The sequence below is a fragment of the Panthera uncia genome, chromosome D1 (assembly GCF_023721935.1).
Source record: "Panthera uncia isolate 11264 chromosome D1, Puncia_PCG_1.0, whole genome shotgun sequence".
Taxonomy (NCBI): domain Eukaryota; kingdom Metazoa; phylum Chordata; class Mammalia; order Carnivora; family Felidae; genus Panthera; species Panthera uncia.
The window spans coordinates 74459122-74477082 of NC_064808.1; the positions used below are offsets into that span (position 1 = coordinate 74459122).

Sequence of the window (17961 nt, forward strand, 5' to 3'; positions counted from 1 at the left end):
TTGGTATATAAAATATCAGATTCATGGGGCGCATGGGTGGCTCAGTCAGTGACTCTTGATTTTGGCTCAGGTCATGACCCCAGGGTTGAGGGATCGAGCCTCACACTGGGCTCCACGCTGAGCAAGAAGTCCACTTAAGATCTTCTCTCTCTCTCTCTCTCTTCCCCCGTTTTTCTCCCCCCACCCCGCCAAAATAAAAAATAACAGAATAAAATATCAAGAAAATAAAACCACTCCTAATACTATATAACAGAATCCAAAGGGGGGGGGGGACAAAGTTTTAATAGTAAACTGTTCATACTATAGTTTAGCAAGCACCTACTATCTGCAAAGCACTATGCTAGTTACCATGATGCAAAAATTAAATGAAATCCTTCCTCAGAAGCATAAAACTTAAAGGCCAAGTAGGAATAGTACCATGGCCGGAGTGGGGGTGGGGGGATCTACTTGGACTACTAAGGTCTTTTTCCATCTAATGATTTCAAAATCAGAACCAGTCACATATCTGATGAAAAAACAGTCCATGTTTTTCATACACAAAACCCATATGTGCATTTAATTTTTTCAATACCAGTGATAATTAGTTATGATTTTATATATACACAGTGAAGTTGCCTGGCCCAACAAAAGTCACTACATGATTTAATGAAGTCTAGAACTGGGAGTCAGAACACTTCTAACACTAATTAGCTCTGTGACTTTAAAGGACTTGAAACGACACCAATCTTCTCTGGCCTTCTAGCACATATTGTACCTTTCGGTAAATTATTAAACTTCTCTAGGTCTGTTCCTGCATCTACAAACTTATAGATTCTAGAAAGTATCTGGATTGAAGGTTCTCACTTTAAGTGCAGATTCTTGGGCCCACTCCTCATGATTCAGAATGTCTGCACTGGAAGCTAGGAAGTTAAATGTCCACCAAGCAACACAGGTGACTGAAATATGCAGGTGGTCCTCAGCCACACTTGAGGTCATCACAAGTCCTAGTCACATCACTGTGACTCACAAATGATCTCTAAAGTCCCTAACTATATAAAAAAAAATGACACAACTCATGTAAGCACCAAGGTCTTAGGAATTCTGGATATAGCATAATGTGCAGGCCACAGTAGATGATAAATAAATATTTATAAAGAGGAAGAAAGGAAGGGAAGAGACTAGCTGTCATATTTTTGGCTAAGAAACATACAAAATGGTAGTAAAATTAAAATTGGGTAGAACATACATCACCAGCTGAAGAGCAAAAACCTCAGTCTGTACACACATATAATTTTAAATATAGCAGGAGCCACTGTCAAACTGCAAACTACTAAAGAGAAAAAGGGAAAAAACATTATGCGGAAGCCCAAAGAATTTTAATGGAAAATTACTGGTGACTAAAACGTAGCAACTGTTTACTCCAACACAGAATTTTAAGGACTGGGACTTGGAATTGGGACTCAAGTTTGAAGTTAATGGTTACTCAAATGCATAAATTTCATTTGGGGCAAAAGTATATGGATTCCAGAAATACTGTTGGCAATATTAACTTTTGTCCATTTTTAATTCCATTTTCCCATTCACTTACATTATAATTTTTGAGATGTTTTATCTTCACTTCTGATGATCTTCAAATGTCAATGGCTCTTAACACATTAACTGTAAACAAACACACAAAGGAACTTAGGGGAATTCAGATATTTAAGGAACCCTACAGTAAAGTATTCTAAATTATTCTATAAAGCCTGCGGGGTAGGGAATGGCAAGAGGAGGTTCTGGTACCACGTCTAGCTGCTTCATAATTTATCTGACGTTCAAAATGTAGTATTGTTCTAATGACACTATCCTCTTAATCATCAAGCAAAGAAAAAAAAATCATCCAATTTTCTGTCAGAAGAAAACAACATTCAAAGCTAGAGAAAATTCTCTCCAAATATGGACACTCTGAATGCACTAATTACTGTGTACACGTTATCCTTTTCCTTCTCGGTAGTGTAGCCAATCACTCTACCACCCATCAACTTGCCTCGGGACTGTCCTCTAACCACCAGGTTTTGGCCTGGACCTTGAACACTAGATCTTCGGGTATGATCAGTTCTTTACGAAGACCCTAACATTAAAAAGACTAGGGTCCTTGGGGCGCCTGGGTGGCGCAGTCGGTTAAGCGTCCGACTTCAGCCAGGTCACGATCTCGCGGTCCGTGAGTTCGAGCCCCGCGTCAGGCTCTGGGCTGATGGCTCGGAGCCTGGAGCCTGTTTCCGATTCTGTGTCTCCCTCTCTCTCTGCCCCTCCCCCGTTCATGCTCTGTCTCTCTCTGTCCCAAAAATTAAAAAAAATTAAAAAAAAAAAAAACGTTAAAAAAAAAAAAAAAAAGACTAGGGTCCAAATGTCAAACTGCTCTCCCTAATCTTCAGTTTTCTCATCTGTAAAATGGAAACAGTTAACACTGTTTATTTTATCCAATTATGATGATGATATGAGAAAATGCATATTAAAGGATTTAGCACTCAGAAATGTTATTATTTATACTTATTATTTATATTAGTATTAATAATCACAACAACAATATTAATTTACTAGTAGAATAACTGTCCACCACTTGAAAAGCAAAGCTTATCCCAGGGGCTTATATTTTTAGGTACTGCCTTTGGTGGTAATGGAAGAATATTATTCAATACCAGTAGCAGAGGACATCTGTATCGTATAAAATTTTATTTTTGACCTTGCTGAGCATCCTGGCTCAGCTCAAGAAAATTAAGCTCCTGGTCACCAGGAGCCTATCATCAGCCAAAGTTATTATTCCTTTTGCTAACACACGACCTGCTAACAGAGTCCTATCTGAAAAACTGCTCACTTGCAGTCATCTGTGAATGCAATTCTGTTAAGAAAGGAGATGCATATATTGGTTACTCATGCCTATTAAACCCTCTGAATCCAAGGAATAATACAATCCAGAGGAGACTTCTCTACCCTCTCCTACTCACTCCTAAATGATTAAACACCTATGTTTGACATTCCATGCTTAAAATAGTAATATTTAAATTAGGACACACAAAAATGAATAAACAGATTTCTGTGGATTTTCAAATTTGTAGGTCAAAGATATAAAAACACACAAAATATTGGCAAAAGCACTCAGAAACTAACAGGGCCCCAAACGGCAAGCTTTATTTCCCTTACAGATACCAAACCGTTAGAATTGAAATGAGAGAAAATACCTAAATAGAACCTGATGCAGTATTTTGGGGGTGGGAAATAAAACACATGGACACGTGGCTTGGAAATGAGCTGAGAACTGCAGAAGAGTAAGCAGTGTAGGCCACCATCCTCACCACCACGGCCACTTTACCACGCAGTTCCTTGAGCTCCTCAAAGGAAATAAACAATGAAAGAGTACAGCTGATCATTCTTCATTTGACTTCCATTTGCCTTTCACTTCACAAGCTGACGATTATTAAACATATCCCTTTTACATTATAATCCCAGATTAGGATTATAAAAATCTGGCCCAAAATAATACACAAAAAAACAGAAAGTTAAAAAACTCAGGAGTTTAGAGTGCTCCAAGATACAGTTTTCTTTTCTAGTCTGCTACCATATATCATGTCTCTCAGTGCATTTTCTACGTTGGTCACTGCTTTTGCAAGTCTCAGAAGTGAAGTATTGTAGACTTTAACCGGAAAATGTCTTCTTTGCTAAAATGATTCATTTAAATAATATGAAGAAGCTGCTAATTACCTCCAATACCAATTCTCTCCTATTTCTTATAGACAGAACCTCCCATTTTTAGCTTAACACAGGCCTCCCAGAAGAGACTATATATCCTAGCCTTCCTTTTGGCTACGTATGGCCATGGGAACATGTTCTGACCAACTGGATAGAAGCTTAAAAGACTACATGTAACTTCAAAAAAGTATCCTTTAAAGAGAGAGAACATACCTTTCTTCTTCCCTTCCTCCTTTCTCGTGACTACAATGAATGCAAAGGTTAGCGCTTCAACAAATGTTTTGGTTCACGAGATAACACTGGAATAACGAGTCTGTGCCCTTGACACTTCAGGTCCACTATATCGGATCTGTACTGACTACCCCTGGGTTTTTATGTGGGTGAAAAACTTAAATTATCTCTGTTAAGCCAGTTAGTTTGGATTTTCTCTTATACTCTGTGAAATCAAAACCCTAACTTTAAAAAAATAAGAAGAGTTTTCCAAGTATCACTATTTAGGGTTTTTGAAGTATATAGTTTAAAACACATTTTTTAATGTTTATTTATTTATTTTGAGAGAGAGAGAGTGTGTGTGTGTGTATGTGTGTGTGTGCCCGCACACATGCAAGCAAGGAAGGGGCAGAGAGAGAGGGAGAGAATCCTAAGCAGGCCCCATGCCCAGTGTGGAGCCTGACCTGAACCAAGATCAAGAGTCAGACGCGAGGCACCTAGGTGGCTCAGTCGGTTGAGTATCCGACTTTGGCTCAGGTCATGATCTCGCGGTCTGTGAGTTCGAGCCCCACGTCAGGCTCTGTGCTGACAGCTCGGAGCCTGGAGCCTGCTTCAGATTCTGCATCTCCCTCTCTCTCTGCCCCTCCCCTGCTCATGCTCTGTCTCTGTCAAAAATAAATAAACATTAAAAAAAAATAAAAATAAAAGAGTCAGACGCTTAACAGACTGAGCCACCCAGGCACCCCTGAAACATATTTTAAAAGTTAATTCTTATTATATTGAAAACATAGCATCTGCCCTTATTTAATATAGACTAAAAAGTATTTAAAGAGCCCAAGAGATAATCACATCCAGTAAGAGTCTCTGAAAGAAATGAAAAGTCATCAGCGAGTATTGCCACAGTAAGTACTAAGTACTTGGGCAGGGGAAGAACTACAAAGTTGATGCATTAGCAGTCTATAGTGATGACAGCATTGGTACATATACAGAAACACATTAAGAAGGACAGCGCAATCAGTTCTGTGTAATAGAATTACAGGAAAGTGAACTGAGGTTATTATTTTCATTAAGAGGGCATCTTCACCAGTGTCTTTCATTTTAATAACCTTGTACCAACTTTTTTTTCCCCAAAATTTCCATTTTTAACCTGATTTCCTGTGGAAAGCAGGCTTATAAAATCACTCCCTGTCCTTAATTATAACCTCTCAATAGTTTTCAATCCTATCCACAGATTTAACTAAATCAAACAATAGGACAAAGATGGCAAGTGCTTTACCTATTCAAAAATAATTTTCTTAAAAAGAGAAAATACTCTCTACTAAAATCTAGAGAATTTCCACTGGTCAAGTCCTGAATCACATACAACCTTTGGCCCTGGTGATTTTGAATACAATAGCATGAACTTGGCAGCTTTACAAAATAAACTTACTGCTCTCTGGACATCTGTATCAGGGTTATTTCCTTCCCTTGGGCGTAATCCAGACTTCACTGGTTCAGGTGATGGTTTCCTGGAATTACTTCTTTATAATATATTTTTTTTTATTTTATTTTTTTAACGTTTATTTATTTTTGAGACAGAGAGAGACAGAGCATGAACAGGGGAGGAGCAGAGAGAGAGGGAGACACAGAATCTGAAACAGGCTCCAGGCTCTGAGCTGTCAGCACAGAGCCTGACGCGGGGCTCGAACTCCCGGACCGTGAGATCATGACCTGAGCTGAAGTCGGACGCTTAACCAACCGAGCCACCCAGGCGCCCCTATATTTTTTAATGTTACCCCATTTTTTTACCTATTTTTACATAAAAAAATGTTACCCTATTTTTTTTTAATTTTTTTTAACATTTATTTATTTTTGAGACAGGGAGAGACAGAGCATGAACGGAGGAGGGTCAGAGAGAGAGGGAGACACAGAATCTGAAACAGGCTCCAGGCTCTGAGCTGTCAGCACAGAGCCCGACGTGGGGCTCGAACTCATGGACCATGAGATCATGACCTGAGCCGAAGTCGGACGCTTAACCAACTGAGCCACCCAGGCGCCCCACCAAATACCCATTTTTAAGAAAAGGCCTAAAACACGTATTTCTGATGTGTTACTCATGGCTGAGAAAAAAAAAAAAAAAAAAACCCTCAAGAAATTTCCCAAAATTAGATATCATAAATCCACAAAAGATGACTTTTACCTTCCACTACTTCAATCAATATTTGTACAAAAATGCTGTCAAGTAATAGGCTTATGGTAGCTGTAACACAGACCTTAACCTAGTCTATTTCAGCAAATTTGATGGAGTTACTAGAAAACAATTAGTAAAAGACCTAAGGCAGTGGCTCTCAAACTCTTAGTTTTAGTTTAGGATCACCTGGAGGACATATTAAAACAAACCGCAGGCTCTACCCCTAGAGTCTTTTATCCAATTAAATCTGAGGTAAGACCAAGGAATCTGTATTTTCAACAAATCCCCAAGGGATGCTGATGCTACTGATCTGGGAACTAATGGTCTACGTTAATAGAAGACTACTGATGATAGCATAAAGAGGAAAGAAGAAAACATATAGGGGACCCAATCTCAGCTTTAGTATACTTGTATACTTTTGACTAGTAATTAATCTTTTTAAATGCTCTTTCAGAAAAATCTACACAGTAATTATTGATTAGTTCACAATAATATTGGATCTCGTCTGACAAAACTTTAAAGTTCTTTTAGGGTCCTGGAAAAATAAAATCCAAAATAAGTAATTTTTAAGTGACCAATACATTCGCTGTCTGACACAAAGTGCTAATTATATGGCCAAGGCTGGAAGTTCAACCTGTGAGTTTCACTAAGTTCCACAGTGGGTTTCTACCACTAATCCTGGTCAGCTGCCTCCGAAGACATGCCAAGAGTCACAAGGAAGTGGGTAAGAATGTGTGATTGGACACAAATCCATCACCACTACTGGAAAACAACCCAAAAGCATATTTCCTATCAACATATTACCTCTAAGTGACCTTGAGGCTGAAACTAAAGGTGAGACCTTACAACAAAATGTGTCTCAGAAATCTCAAAAACTTTTCTCCCTTTTCAGATTATAAGTACCGTCAAAATTCATGGAAACAAAAATCCAGGATTTGCTATTTTCAGATGATGGTAATTCTAAAGGAAGACATGTAACTTAAAAATGTAATTAGTTGAAGGCTATTTTTTTGAGTATATTCTGGGTGCCACCCTTTGATTTTTTCTAAGCTAAATGTAAATATGTGCATATAAATATGTAAATATAAATGCTAATGAATTTATAGACTAGAAATCAACTTATACACCAAAATAATCTGAGACGAACAAGTGGTGCCCAGCATGAGGGTATATAAAGGATGAAAGAAATAGGCATTAAATAAAATGACTGACAAGATAAGTTAGACAGAAAGAAACCAAAATAATAAAGAGTAGCAGATGGAAAAGCAGGTAGGCTACAGGAACACAATGTTGTGAAGATATACAGGACTGGGCACAAGAAAAGATAATGTAGTCAATTAAATCAGCTCAGTGTGTCAAGAGACTTCATTTAAGAATAACTTTAGCTTGAACCTGAAATTGTGTCTTTACAGGCCAAATTCAACATAAGAAAACCCTTTTTAATCCTTTGAGTGGACACAACATATAAAAGAGCAATGAACATTCAACCATTCTTTATTTAAATGTTCACTGGGCACCTATTTGGCATCACATGTGTCAGCATTTGATTATGCATAGTAAAAAATAATCAAAGAAACCCACTCAAGCAGTACATTTTATAACAGCGTACAAACTGAAAAAAATGGAAAACCAGACTAAGAAGGCAGAATACTACCAGGATAGTGTCAAATCCGGCTGTATAATTTATACAATTCTAAGGCACAGGCCTACCCTAGCTATCATAGCTAGCCCACAGGATTGTTTTAACTCTATCCTGTATAAGTCATACTTATGTCAAGAATCAGAGAAAGAGCAGCAAGAATTAAATTATGGAATACAGCCAGGTTGTCAGTGTGCTCAAGTGAATTTGCTCCCAGCTCTCTCTCTATCAGCTGGACGCATTGAAGAATGGACAACAGCAGAATACACAAGAGCTACTGAACAGCCTACTGAAGTTGAACAACTCCAAGCAAGACTCACCGAAGAACATTACTTTTTTTAAGGATGCAAGACAACATGAACATAGCTGATTAGGAAACTGCTATCTGGATATCATATGAAAAATAAAATCACTCTTTTCTGGCCAAAAAGTATCAAGTCAATGATGACCTAGAAGGCAATGCCTAGAGCTGCAATAGCAACTCTGAGATGACTAAAGATATAGACAGACAGATAGGTAGATATCAAGATTCAACATGCATTTAGCGTGAACTACAGATCCCACAAGAGCCAGTCACCCCACTGCAATGGTTTGTCATTTTCACAAAAACAATGGGCAACCAGAAAGACTAGTGTATTATTTTTCAGATTTGTATTACCCCAATATCCCAGAAAAGCATTAAAAAACTTACAAATTAACACATTTGAATATCACATGATACTTAAACTGAATTCATCTAATAGTAGAAGTACTTGAAGAAATTAGAGAGGGGTGTATTACCAACTTCAGTTACAAATCTGACTGAAATCCTTTTGCTAAATTGAAGAGAAAGATGCAGTTACATAGTTTCTATTTTCAAACAAATGGGAAGCATACGTTTTTTACATAAACAATTTTTCTCGGAGCCAAACTCAGCAGAAATCTGTGTCAGTCTAGTCTGGAAAAGACATAGGAAACACATTGAACATATAAACTTTTATTGTATGGGAGGTATCAAAAAAATTCACATGGCAATTCCCTAATTGAAAATATGAAATCAAAAATGTCCTAACTGTAAAAAAAAGAAGGCATAAAAATAAACTACACTTTAAGGGCAACATTTCTGCAAAAGGCTGAGACAATACAGTCCAAACATTGATGGTTTGCTTTACCATAAGCTATCAAAGTAAAAATTTAAGCTACTGGATAGCCACTTAGCATAGCTATTCTAATCATGGTTGTCTACCTTGCCTCTGTATTAGAATCACCTACAATTGATTGTTAGCCTAGATTAAGTTTAAATTTAAGCTTTCTAACAAGTATCTCCAATGCAGCTATTCTACACTGATCAAACAAGTGTAATGATCCATAAAATAAAAGATATGAAAAAATTTAGCAGGGTGAATTCTACCTAGCACACACTCAATAAATGTTAGTTTTTTCTACTTTCCAGAGGAGAGGAATGAAAGCTGGCATTCTCCTATGGAAAGTAGATCATACTTATATTTTTTCCAGAGAGGATGAGGATAACATATTCCAGTCAAAACTCTTTCAAGGAGTTACTTTTCTCATATTCATCTGTCAGTAACAATTCTTTAAGGGGCGCCTGGGTGGCTCAGTCGGTTAAGTGTCTGACTTCGGCTCAGGTCATGATCTCAGTTTGTGAGTTCAAGCCCTGCATCAGGCTCTGTGCTAGAAGCTCGAAGCTCAGAGCCTGGAGCCTGCTTCAGATTCTGTGTCTCCCTCTCTGTCTGCCCCTCCCCTGCTCACACTCTGTCTCTCTCTCTCTCTCAAAAATAAATGAACATTAAAAAAAAAAATTAAAAAAAAAAACAATTCTTTAATTAAGACTTAAAATGTATGTATAAACGTTAAAGTTACTGGGCTTTCTTTTGGGGGGGGGCAATAAATGTGCTTAAGTGGCATAATTAGGTACGTTAATTTGTAATAATAACAGACATTTACTTAGTATAATTTCAAAAATCCGTTAACAAAGAGTATTTGTAAAGGGAATTAGTAGTTGATAAGAATGCATCTTAATAATCATTGTCATTAAGATAAAGAATGATAGAATTTTAGAGCACCCAGAGACCTTACAGTTTTTCTAGACCAACTTTTTTTATTTTGAAAGATGAGAAAACATAGACTAGAAAGATTATGATACAAGCCAAAGAGCTAGCTGGGCCAGGGACTTTTAAGAGTTCCTAACTTCCAGTATATTGTTCATTCTAACAGACTATGCTGCCTCCTGTGGTTCTAAATCCTCTTACTTGGTTGAGATTACTGGTTGCCTCATTTGTTTTCTTTACATTCTATTCTGAACCATAGCTGTCATTTATAACTTTCCTATAAAATATAATTTTCCATCGCTTCTCGGCCTTTTGGCTAAGATCAAGTGTAAAATATAATTTTCCAACCTGTTTTCTCTTTAATTTTAAATCCTCAGCTTTCTAAATTTCAGAAAAATAAACATAAAATTTTAAAAATACTTGAAACAAATGTACAATATATGTAATTGAATGCAAAGAAAAATTCTTCTCTCCTGGAAAATTATTAAATCTACAAATTCAAAAAAATGTTTGTTGAGCACCTCTGACACACAGCATCTCTGTTAAATGCTGGAGATAAGAAAATGAGTAAGGTCCTTTTCCTCCAGTAGCTTATAGCCTAATAAAAAAGACAATTAAACAAGCAATTACACTGTGTTTGTTAAGAACTCTGGAAAAGGTGTGGGTAGGCTGCTATGAATGCTTTAGGAAGAGAATCTTAATTTATAATGATGATATCAGCTAATCATTTCCCAATGAGATCTGAACAGTAATAGGAAAACACAGCAGTATCACCCGTATTTAATGAAACCCCAAAATGAATTAAAAGAGAGAAACTTCAGTTTATTCAGAAGATAATGAAAATTATGTTTTCACATAGCAGATCAGTATCTAATAACTCTCTAATAACAATTAGACTATTTTTCGATGGAAAAGAACCTTATTTTGTTATGGATATATAATATACACAGGTCTTCTATTATTTCTTCCCGAAATTTTAAATCACTGTTTTAAAACCAAAGGAAAAAAATTCATCGAAAACATGTCTAGTTAATATTCGCAACAGCTGTCTGCAAAACTGCATACTAAAGTCCTCCTCAAAATTCCAGGGAGAAAAAAATCCCATCTGGTACAAGAGAAATAACTAGGAGAACCGGTAGTCCAAGAAAGAAAACTACCACTCATTATTCACTCGGGGTTAAGGACTAGTCAGATTCCTAGATAATGACTTTCAGCTGGAAGATTTAGAAAAGAGACGTACAGTGGGCATTTTTATTTACATTTTTAAAACGAAAAGGGTGGCGGGTGGTCAGAGTATAGGGAAAATCATGAAAGCGATAAGGAAGTGAAGTGATGGAAAAAAAGAGGAAAGGGTGGGCAAGAATCCAAAAATCAAAGACATACGGACAGACGGAAGAAAGACTGGAGGATGGTTTTGAAAATAGTAAAGAAAGAGAGGCAGAGAGGAAATGAGGGGTGGTGGCTGGGGGAAGGGCTGTCCAAAAAAAATAATTCGAGATGGAATGAGAAACAAGAGAAACTAATGAACTGGGGCTGCCTCAACCAGGGATGAAACGAGATCGTTGCACGAAAGGGAGAATCACCGATAAGGCGGCAGTGAGTTTTAACCTCCCTTTTCCCAGCTTCTAAATCCCAAAGAGGGAGGAAGAAGTGGCTCCCAAGTCCCAGGGAAGGAATTTCGGCGCAGCCTTCGGAAGCAGTCAGAGAGATGGGGCACCATCCAGCGGGTCCCCGGCCCCTCTCCATCCCTCTCGGACGCTGGGCGGGGCCGTGGGCATCCTGGTTACCTGGACAGGGAGTCCACGCTGGGCGGCCGTGCTGCGGCCGGCTGGGAGCCAAGACTCTCGCAGCTCGAGCTCTTCTCCATGGCGCGGCGGGGGCAGCGGGAGGGAAAGGCTGAAGCGACCTCCGCCGCTGCGGGGCGGGAGGAGCGGAGGGCGGAGTGCGCCGGGCAGGGGCCGCGGTCAGGCCAGCGCCGGCCCGTGAGGGAGACCGGAAGCGGCCATGTTCCCCCAGACTGCACCGCGCCCGGGGGCCGCCGAGGAGCCGGAGGACCCCGCGGCGCCCCTCTGACTGCAGCCCCGACGCGCTGCGCTCGCTGCGTGCGCTCGCTGCGTGCCCCGCGTGGCCTCTAGACCCTGGGAAAGGAGGTGGCCGTACCGGGGGTGAGAGGGTCCCCTGAGGCTGGAGGGACGAGGACCCCGTGGGAGGAGGGGGAATTTTAGAAACGAGAGAGAGGAATAAGGGAATACTAGGGATGAACGTCTCCGGGGAAGAAAGGGACAGGGATGATAGGCATGGGCAAGACTGAGGCCGGCACGGTGCTGGTCAAGGATAGTGAGAAGACGGAGTAATAAAGGAATGCCGGCCAACGGTAGGATGAAGGGGCAGAAAGGATGTGGGGGATCACGAAGAGAAAGAACATACGGGAACGTAAAGGATGAGGAAACTCGAAAGGGCAAAAGTGTTCACCAGATTTGGGGCTGAAAATACTAATTAGTTATTATTAAATAGCGATTAAAGGCTGGTTTAGTGAGTCGGACATGAATTCAAGTCCTGCCTCTGCCAGTTACATGCAGTGCAACCCAAGGCATTGAACATCGGCTTCCTTAGCTGTAAAATAGGAAGACTAATGACTTCACAGATTAGATGAGTTAATGCAGGTAAAATGCTTAAAACAATTTTTGGCACATAGTAAGCACTCAAATATTAGATGTTAGTATTACTGCCTACTTCGTAAAGGTTGTTAGGATGCATGTAATGTTTTAATGCATATAAACAGTTTCTAATACAACTGCAAGAAACGGACAGGAACATATAGGAAGGGTGGCAGAGAAGAAGTGATTGGTATGGGAAAGGGAGTGGAGAAAGTACAGGACAGGTAGGAAAAAATTAATGCTCCTCATTCTATCTCCATTCCCCCCACCGACCCAACATTGCAGAAGAGGCACTAGAAAAGCAGAAATTTTCAGTCCTGCTATAACTTGGGTTAAAGTCTGTGTGGTCTGGAAGCGTGCAGGGGAGAAGCACTTTGGCGTTAGTCCATGGCACACACAAGGGGGTATGGAAGAGGAAAATGGGAACCAAGAAATGTGCGAAAAGAATTAGACACATCTATATACTATTGTATGTGGTTGTGTTGGATAGGGGACAAACTAACAGTCTTTCCCTGCCCTCACAAATTCCCCTGCAGAGCAGGAAGGGAGGGTAGAGAGATAGAATTGTGATAAGAGAATAGGAACTGGGTGAAGGGGAAATGTTCTGCTGTAATTTTCTGTTACGGAAGACACAGGAAGGACAAAAAAAGGAAAGCATAAAGGAATTTTTCTGATTGAGACTGAATCCCAGTTACCTCATGTGTGACATATAAAATGATGCAAAGACTATTTCTGTAAAATAACAGTGAATAATTAAAAAGAAAAGTCCTTGCTAGGATGAAGAGAATTCTGTTCACTTAAACTGACTTGCTTGTTTGATTTTTTAATGTTTGTTTACTTGTGAGATACCATGATCCAGGAAGGAGGGGCAGAGAGAGAGGGGACAGAAGATCTGAAGCAGGGTCTGCGATAACAACAGAGAGCCCCATTCAAGGCTCAGACTCACGAACCGGGAGATCAAGGCCTTAGCCGAAGCTGGATGCTCAACCAACTGAGACACCCAGGTACCCCAAACTAGGTTTAATTCATAGTGACAACTGATGTTTTTTAAGAATATCTTAAAGTATAGCCCCAGTGGAATATTAACGTGCAAGTACACTGCCCCAAAGAACAACCTAACCTTGTGTTCAGCATAATTACTAAAATAAAATGGGTTTAAGCACAAACGACTTTGCCTTTCTCTTCCATTCTCTAGCTTGGCAAGGATAGGACGGCAGCTGATAATTTATATTTATATAATTTGTAAAGAGGTCTTCAACTGTACTCCTTTAATAGTCAAAGAGAATAAGCAGTCACAAACACTTAACAAGCATAAACATCTACAGTGTTTCATAAAAGAATTTAGTTACTGATTCCCTGTTTCTACCTGCCTTCCAAAATGCTGACTCATTGTCACATGATACTTTGACGTAGGTTTTCTAATCTAAATTTGGTGAATGCCGATGAATCCTTGAATGGGAGACCCACGCACTCTCTATTACCCAGTTTGTTTCTATCACTGTATTAATAAAGCAGTTAAAACCAGCTGCCTGATGATGTCATAATTTGCATATGAGTCTATCTGGTGATTAATAAAGAACAATAATGTTAGCATAGAGACTTTGTAACCAGACAAATCTGAATTGGAATCGTGATTCTGGCACCTACTTGCCCTATGATATTGATTAGGTTGCTTCTCCAATACTGTTTGCTCATCTCTAAAATGGGAATACAAAACTCCACATAATCACTCGTTTTTACCTACATAGAGTTGGTTGCACAGTAGGATCTCAGTAAATGGATCTTGCTATTATCATCTGTGCTTCCTCTGAACTTAACTGCTTCTAAATATTAAAGCAGTAATTTCTGAGAGTGAACAACAAGCAAAAAATACTTGAATCTCAGCTGAAAGTTAAATTAGTGCTTAATTCTTTTTCTGACATGTTGGCTGCTATGTCATATAGCCAAGAGAAGCTGCCTTGATTAGGACTTTCTGCACCCCAGTTTCCTTATCTTTTAAAAGAACATGTTAGCCTATCCCAGGTCTTCGGGAACTACTGCTACAATTAAACTATAGTGTAGGTTCATCTTGTAGCTGAGGCACAAGGGCACAAGAGCACCTGGCTCCAGGGGTCCCAAACACCAAGTTCAGCCACTCCCTGTGGACAAAATCCAAAGGCAGAGAGATGACTGGTGGTGAAACAAGAAAGGAATTTATTTCAGCGAGGCCAACACTGGGGAGACAGCAGGATATCCTCTTGAGTATCTCCAAAATGCTGAAAATACTTCCAGGTTTATATAAGGAAAGTGTGAGACAAAGGATGGGTACGTGCAGGTGGGCAGTAAAGGTTAAATCATTATCTTTGAGTCAATCATGGGCAGAGTCTCGCTGGTTCAAAGCAGTCCTTACTGCCTGAGAGAGTAGTTTTGGTTCTCATCAGGGAATGCTTTGCCCATGGGGTCTTTTGCCTGAGTAAGAAACAAGCTGGAAGTGGGGGTGGGGCAGGGGCACACCTAGGTAGCTCCTGGGTGGCTCAGTTGGTTAAGCACCTGACTCGATTTCGGCTCGGGGTTGATCTCACAGTTGGTGACTTGTGCTGACAATGTGAGGCCTGCTTGGGATTGTCTTTCTCTCTCTGCCCGTCTCCCACTCTTGCTCATTCTCTCTCTCAAAATAAATACATAAGCATTTTTTTTTAACGAAGAATATGCTAGAAAGAACTTGACCAATTAAAAAGTATAAACTGAAGTGAAAATGGAGGTAGTTGAAGTCCTCTTTCAATTTCTCCTATTAAATGGTTAACTTGAGATCTTCCCAAAAGTAATTTTCTTATTTGAAATCTAGGCCAGAGTTTCTCAAGTTATCTCTGAGAAGAACCAATGTTTTGTTTTTAATTTCCAAGCCATCATCAACTAATGCTCTTTTTAAAATATAAGAAAATTACTGGATAAATGAAACTTGAGCAAAAGCCGAAGGCACGCAAAATACAAGGCCAAATTATTTTTCTTATATTTAACAGATACGAAATTACTTCATAAAAGCATGAATGTTTCTAAACAGGTATTCTCAATTCTACTCTCATCTCATGGGCAGTCAATAAATAGTTCATGTATTTGAGTAGCACTGATTTGGATCTATAGGCATGTTGCCTGTCAGCTTATCAAAGGCTGCTTATTAGACAATCAGAATCAGAATAAGGAAATAAACTTCTCTTGAGATAGTAAAATGGTGGGTTAGGAATGGACAAGTAGAGGGATTCTTCTCTTAAAACACACATGCCAAAAAAAAAAAAAAAAGCATAATCCTGAGATCAAGCATGCATAATTCTTATAATTGTTTATATTTAATCTTTTTATTCCTTTGGTTTAGAGAGTTCCACTTCTAGTACAGAGAAGTAAGCTTCTAACAGATTGACCTTTCCACAGATAACAGCTGGAAACTCCAGACAATAAAACAACACCCTGAGGAGTAAAGAGACTGGACAGAAGTACACAGAAGCAAAATGCATAGGAAGTGACCAGTACAGAGTGCTTTTCCATTTTGAGTGGCTTTGATCTATGGACAAACCAGAATTGTGGTGTGGTACAAGGTGGCAAAAATTCACATAGAAAGCCTGCTATCTTGGGGTGTCTGTGTGGCTCAGTCGGTTGAACACTGACTTTAGCTCAGGTCATGATCTCGAGGTTCATGAGTTCCAGCCCTGCATTGGGCTCTGTGCTGACAGCTTGGAGCCTGGAGCCTGCTTCAGATTCTGTGTTTCCCTCCCTCTCTGCCCCTCTCCTGCTTGTGCTGTTTCTCTCTCTCAAAGATAAATAAACATTAAAAAAATATTAGAAAGAAAAAAAGAGAAAGGAGAAAGAAAGAAAGAAAGAAAGAAAGAAAGAAAGAAAGAAAGAAAGAAAGAAAAAGAAAGAGAAAGGAAGGGAGAAAGGAAGGAAGAAAGAAAGAGAAAGCAAGAAAGCCTGCTATCTTTCTGGCCTGAGGAACCAAGAGAAGGGAGCCCAGGGCAGCTAGAGAATGAGGGAGGAAATCCAAAAAACAGAACCAGAGAACTTTAAACTCTGTTTATAAACTGAGACAATCCTTGGCTAAGCCCTAATTCATTTTGAATAACAAAGGCAGAATGCAAAGAACTACTATAAACTAACTTAAAATAGAATATCCTTCTACCAGATAAAAGAACTGAAACAAGATTTGAGCTGTTACCCACTATACACAAGTCAATTTTGACACAGGTCAAAATTTTCAATTTTAAGCTAAGTTAATTTCTTGCTAAACAAAAGCATCTATAGTTTACACAGAAATAAAACCAAATCCAGAGACACCAAAACAACATTCATAATGTCAAGTACAAAGTTTAAAATTATTTGGCATAAAGGGCACAGTCTGTTGAGTGTCAGACTTGATTTTCACCTCAGGCCATGATCCCAGAGCCATGGGATCAAGCCCCACTTGGGCTCCATGCTGAGCATAGAGCCTAGTTGAGATTCTCTCTCCCTCTCTCTCTCTCTCTCTCTCTCCCCTCTGTCCCTTTCCCCTGCTCATGCACTCTCTCTCAAATAAAAATAAAAAAATAAAAATAATTACTAGGCATAAAAACTAATAGGAAAATGGAATGTATTCTTAAAGAAAAAGATATTAAAGAGAGGCTAAATTCCAGATGACACATGTATTGGAATTATCAGGCAATGGCTCAAAAGCAACTAATATAACTATGTTCAATAAGGTAAAGGAAAATATACTGTAATCAATGAAAAGATAGTAAAACTCAGCAGGGGAATCATATACATAAAAAAGATCCAAATACAAACTTTAGGAAAAGTACAATACTGAGAAGAAGAAAAAAAAAAATTTACTGGCTGGGCCTAATGGCAAAGTGGATTTAACAGATAAAAATGTCAGAGACCTGAAGACAAATCAATAGAAATTATCCAATATGAAAAAGAGAGTATTTTTAAAACATCATCATAAAAAATATATATTATCAGAGGCCAAGGGACATGAGGGACAATATCAAAAGATCTAATACGCAAATAATTGGAGTTTTAGAAGAAGTAGAAAATATTAGGCAGAGAAAACTATTTTTTAAAAAAATTATAGCCAAATCTTACCAAATATATCTAACAGCATAAATTTACAGATTTGAGTGCTCAGCAAACACAAAACAGGATAAATACACAGAAAACCATGCTTAGGCACATCATAATTAAACTGCTGAAAACCAAAGAGAAAGAGAAACACATCAAAGCAGCAAGAGAGAAATGACACATTACATATGGGGGACTACATTTCTAAGAGTCACAGTTTTCTTAGCAGATATTATGGATGATAGAAAACCGTAGAGAAACATCTTTAAAGTACTTAAAGAAGAAAAGTCAAAACAGAATATATCTAGGTTCCACAAAAACATCTTTCAAAGATGATAGTGAAGTACACATTTTCAGGTGAAGTACAGGAGTGCCTGGCTGGCTCAGTTGTTAGAGCATGTGACTCTTGATCTCGGGTTATGAGTTCAAACCCCATGTTGGGCATAGAGTTTACTTAGAAAAACA

General features: G+C 38.9%; 1 protein-coding gene across 2 annotated transcripts in view; it reads right to left on the reverse strand.

The window, feature by feature from the left end:
- MTMR2 (myotubularin related protein 2) overlaps nucleotides 1–11713 on the reverse strand; it is a 116918-nt gene extending 105205 nt beyond the window's left edge. The window contains exons 1-2 of one of the 2 annotated variants that reach the window (XM_049620285.1): nucleotides 11560–11649; nucleotides 1568–1638 (exon numbers count right to left, since the gene is read on the reverse strand). Coding sequence is in view for 1 of the 2 variants with exons in the window: in XM_049620276.1 (XP_049476233.1) it covers nucleotides 11560–11639 (80 nt within the window). In the remaining variant the exon portion in view is untranslated. Of the gene's footprint in view, nucleotides 1–1567; nucleotides 1639–11559 lie in introns of both variants that reach the window. The other variant, XM_049620276.1, reaches the window with a different exon arrangement.
- Between the last annotated feature and the right edge of the window lie 6248 nt (nucleotides 11714–17961).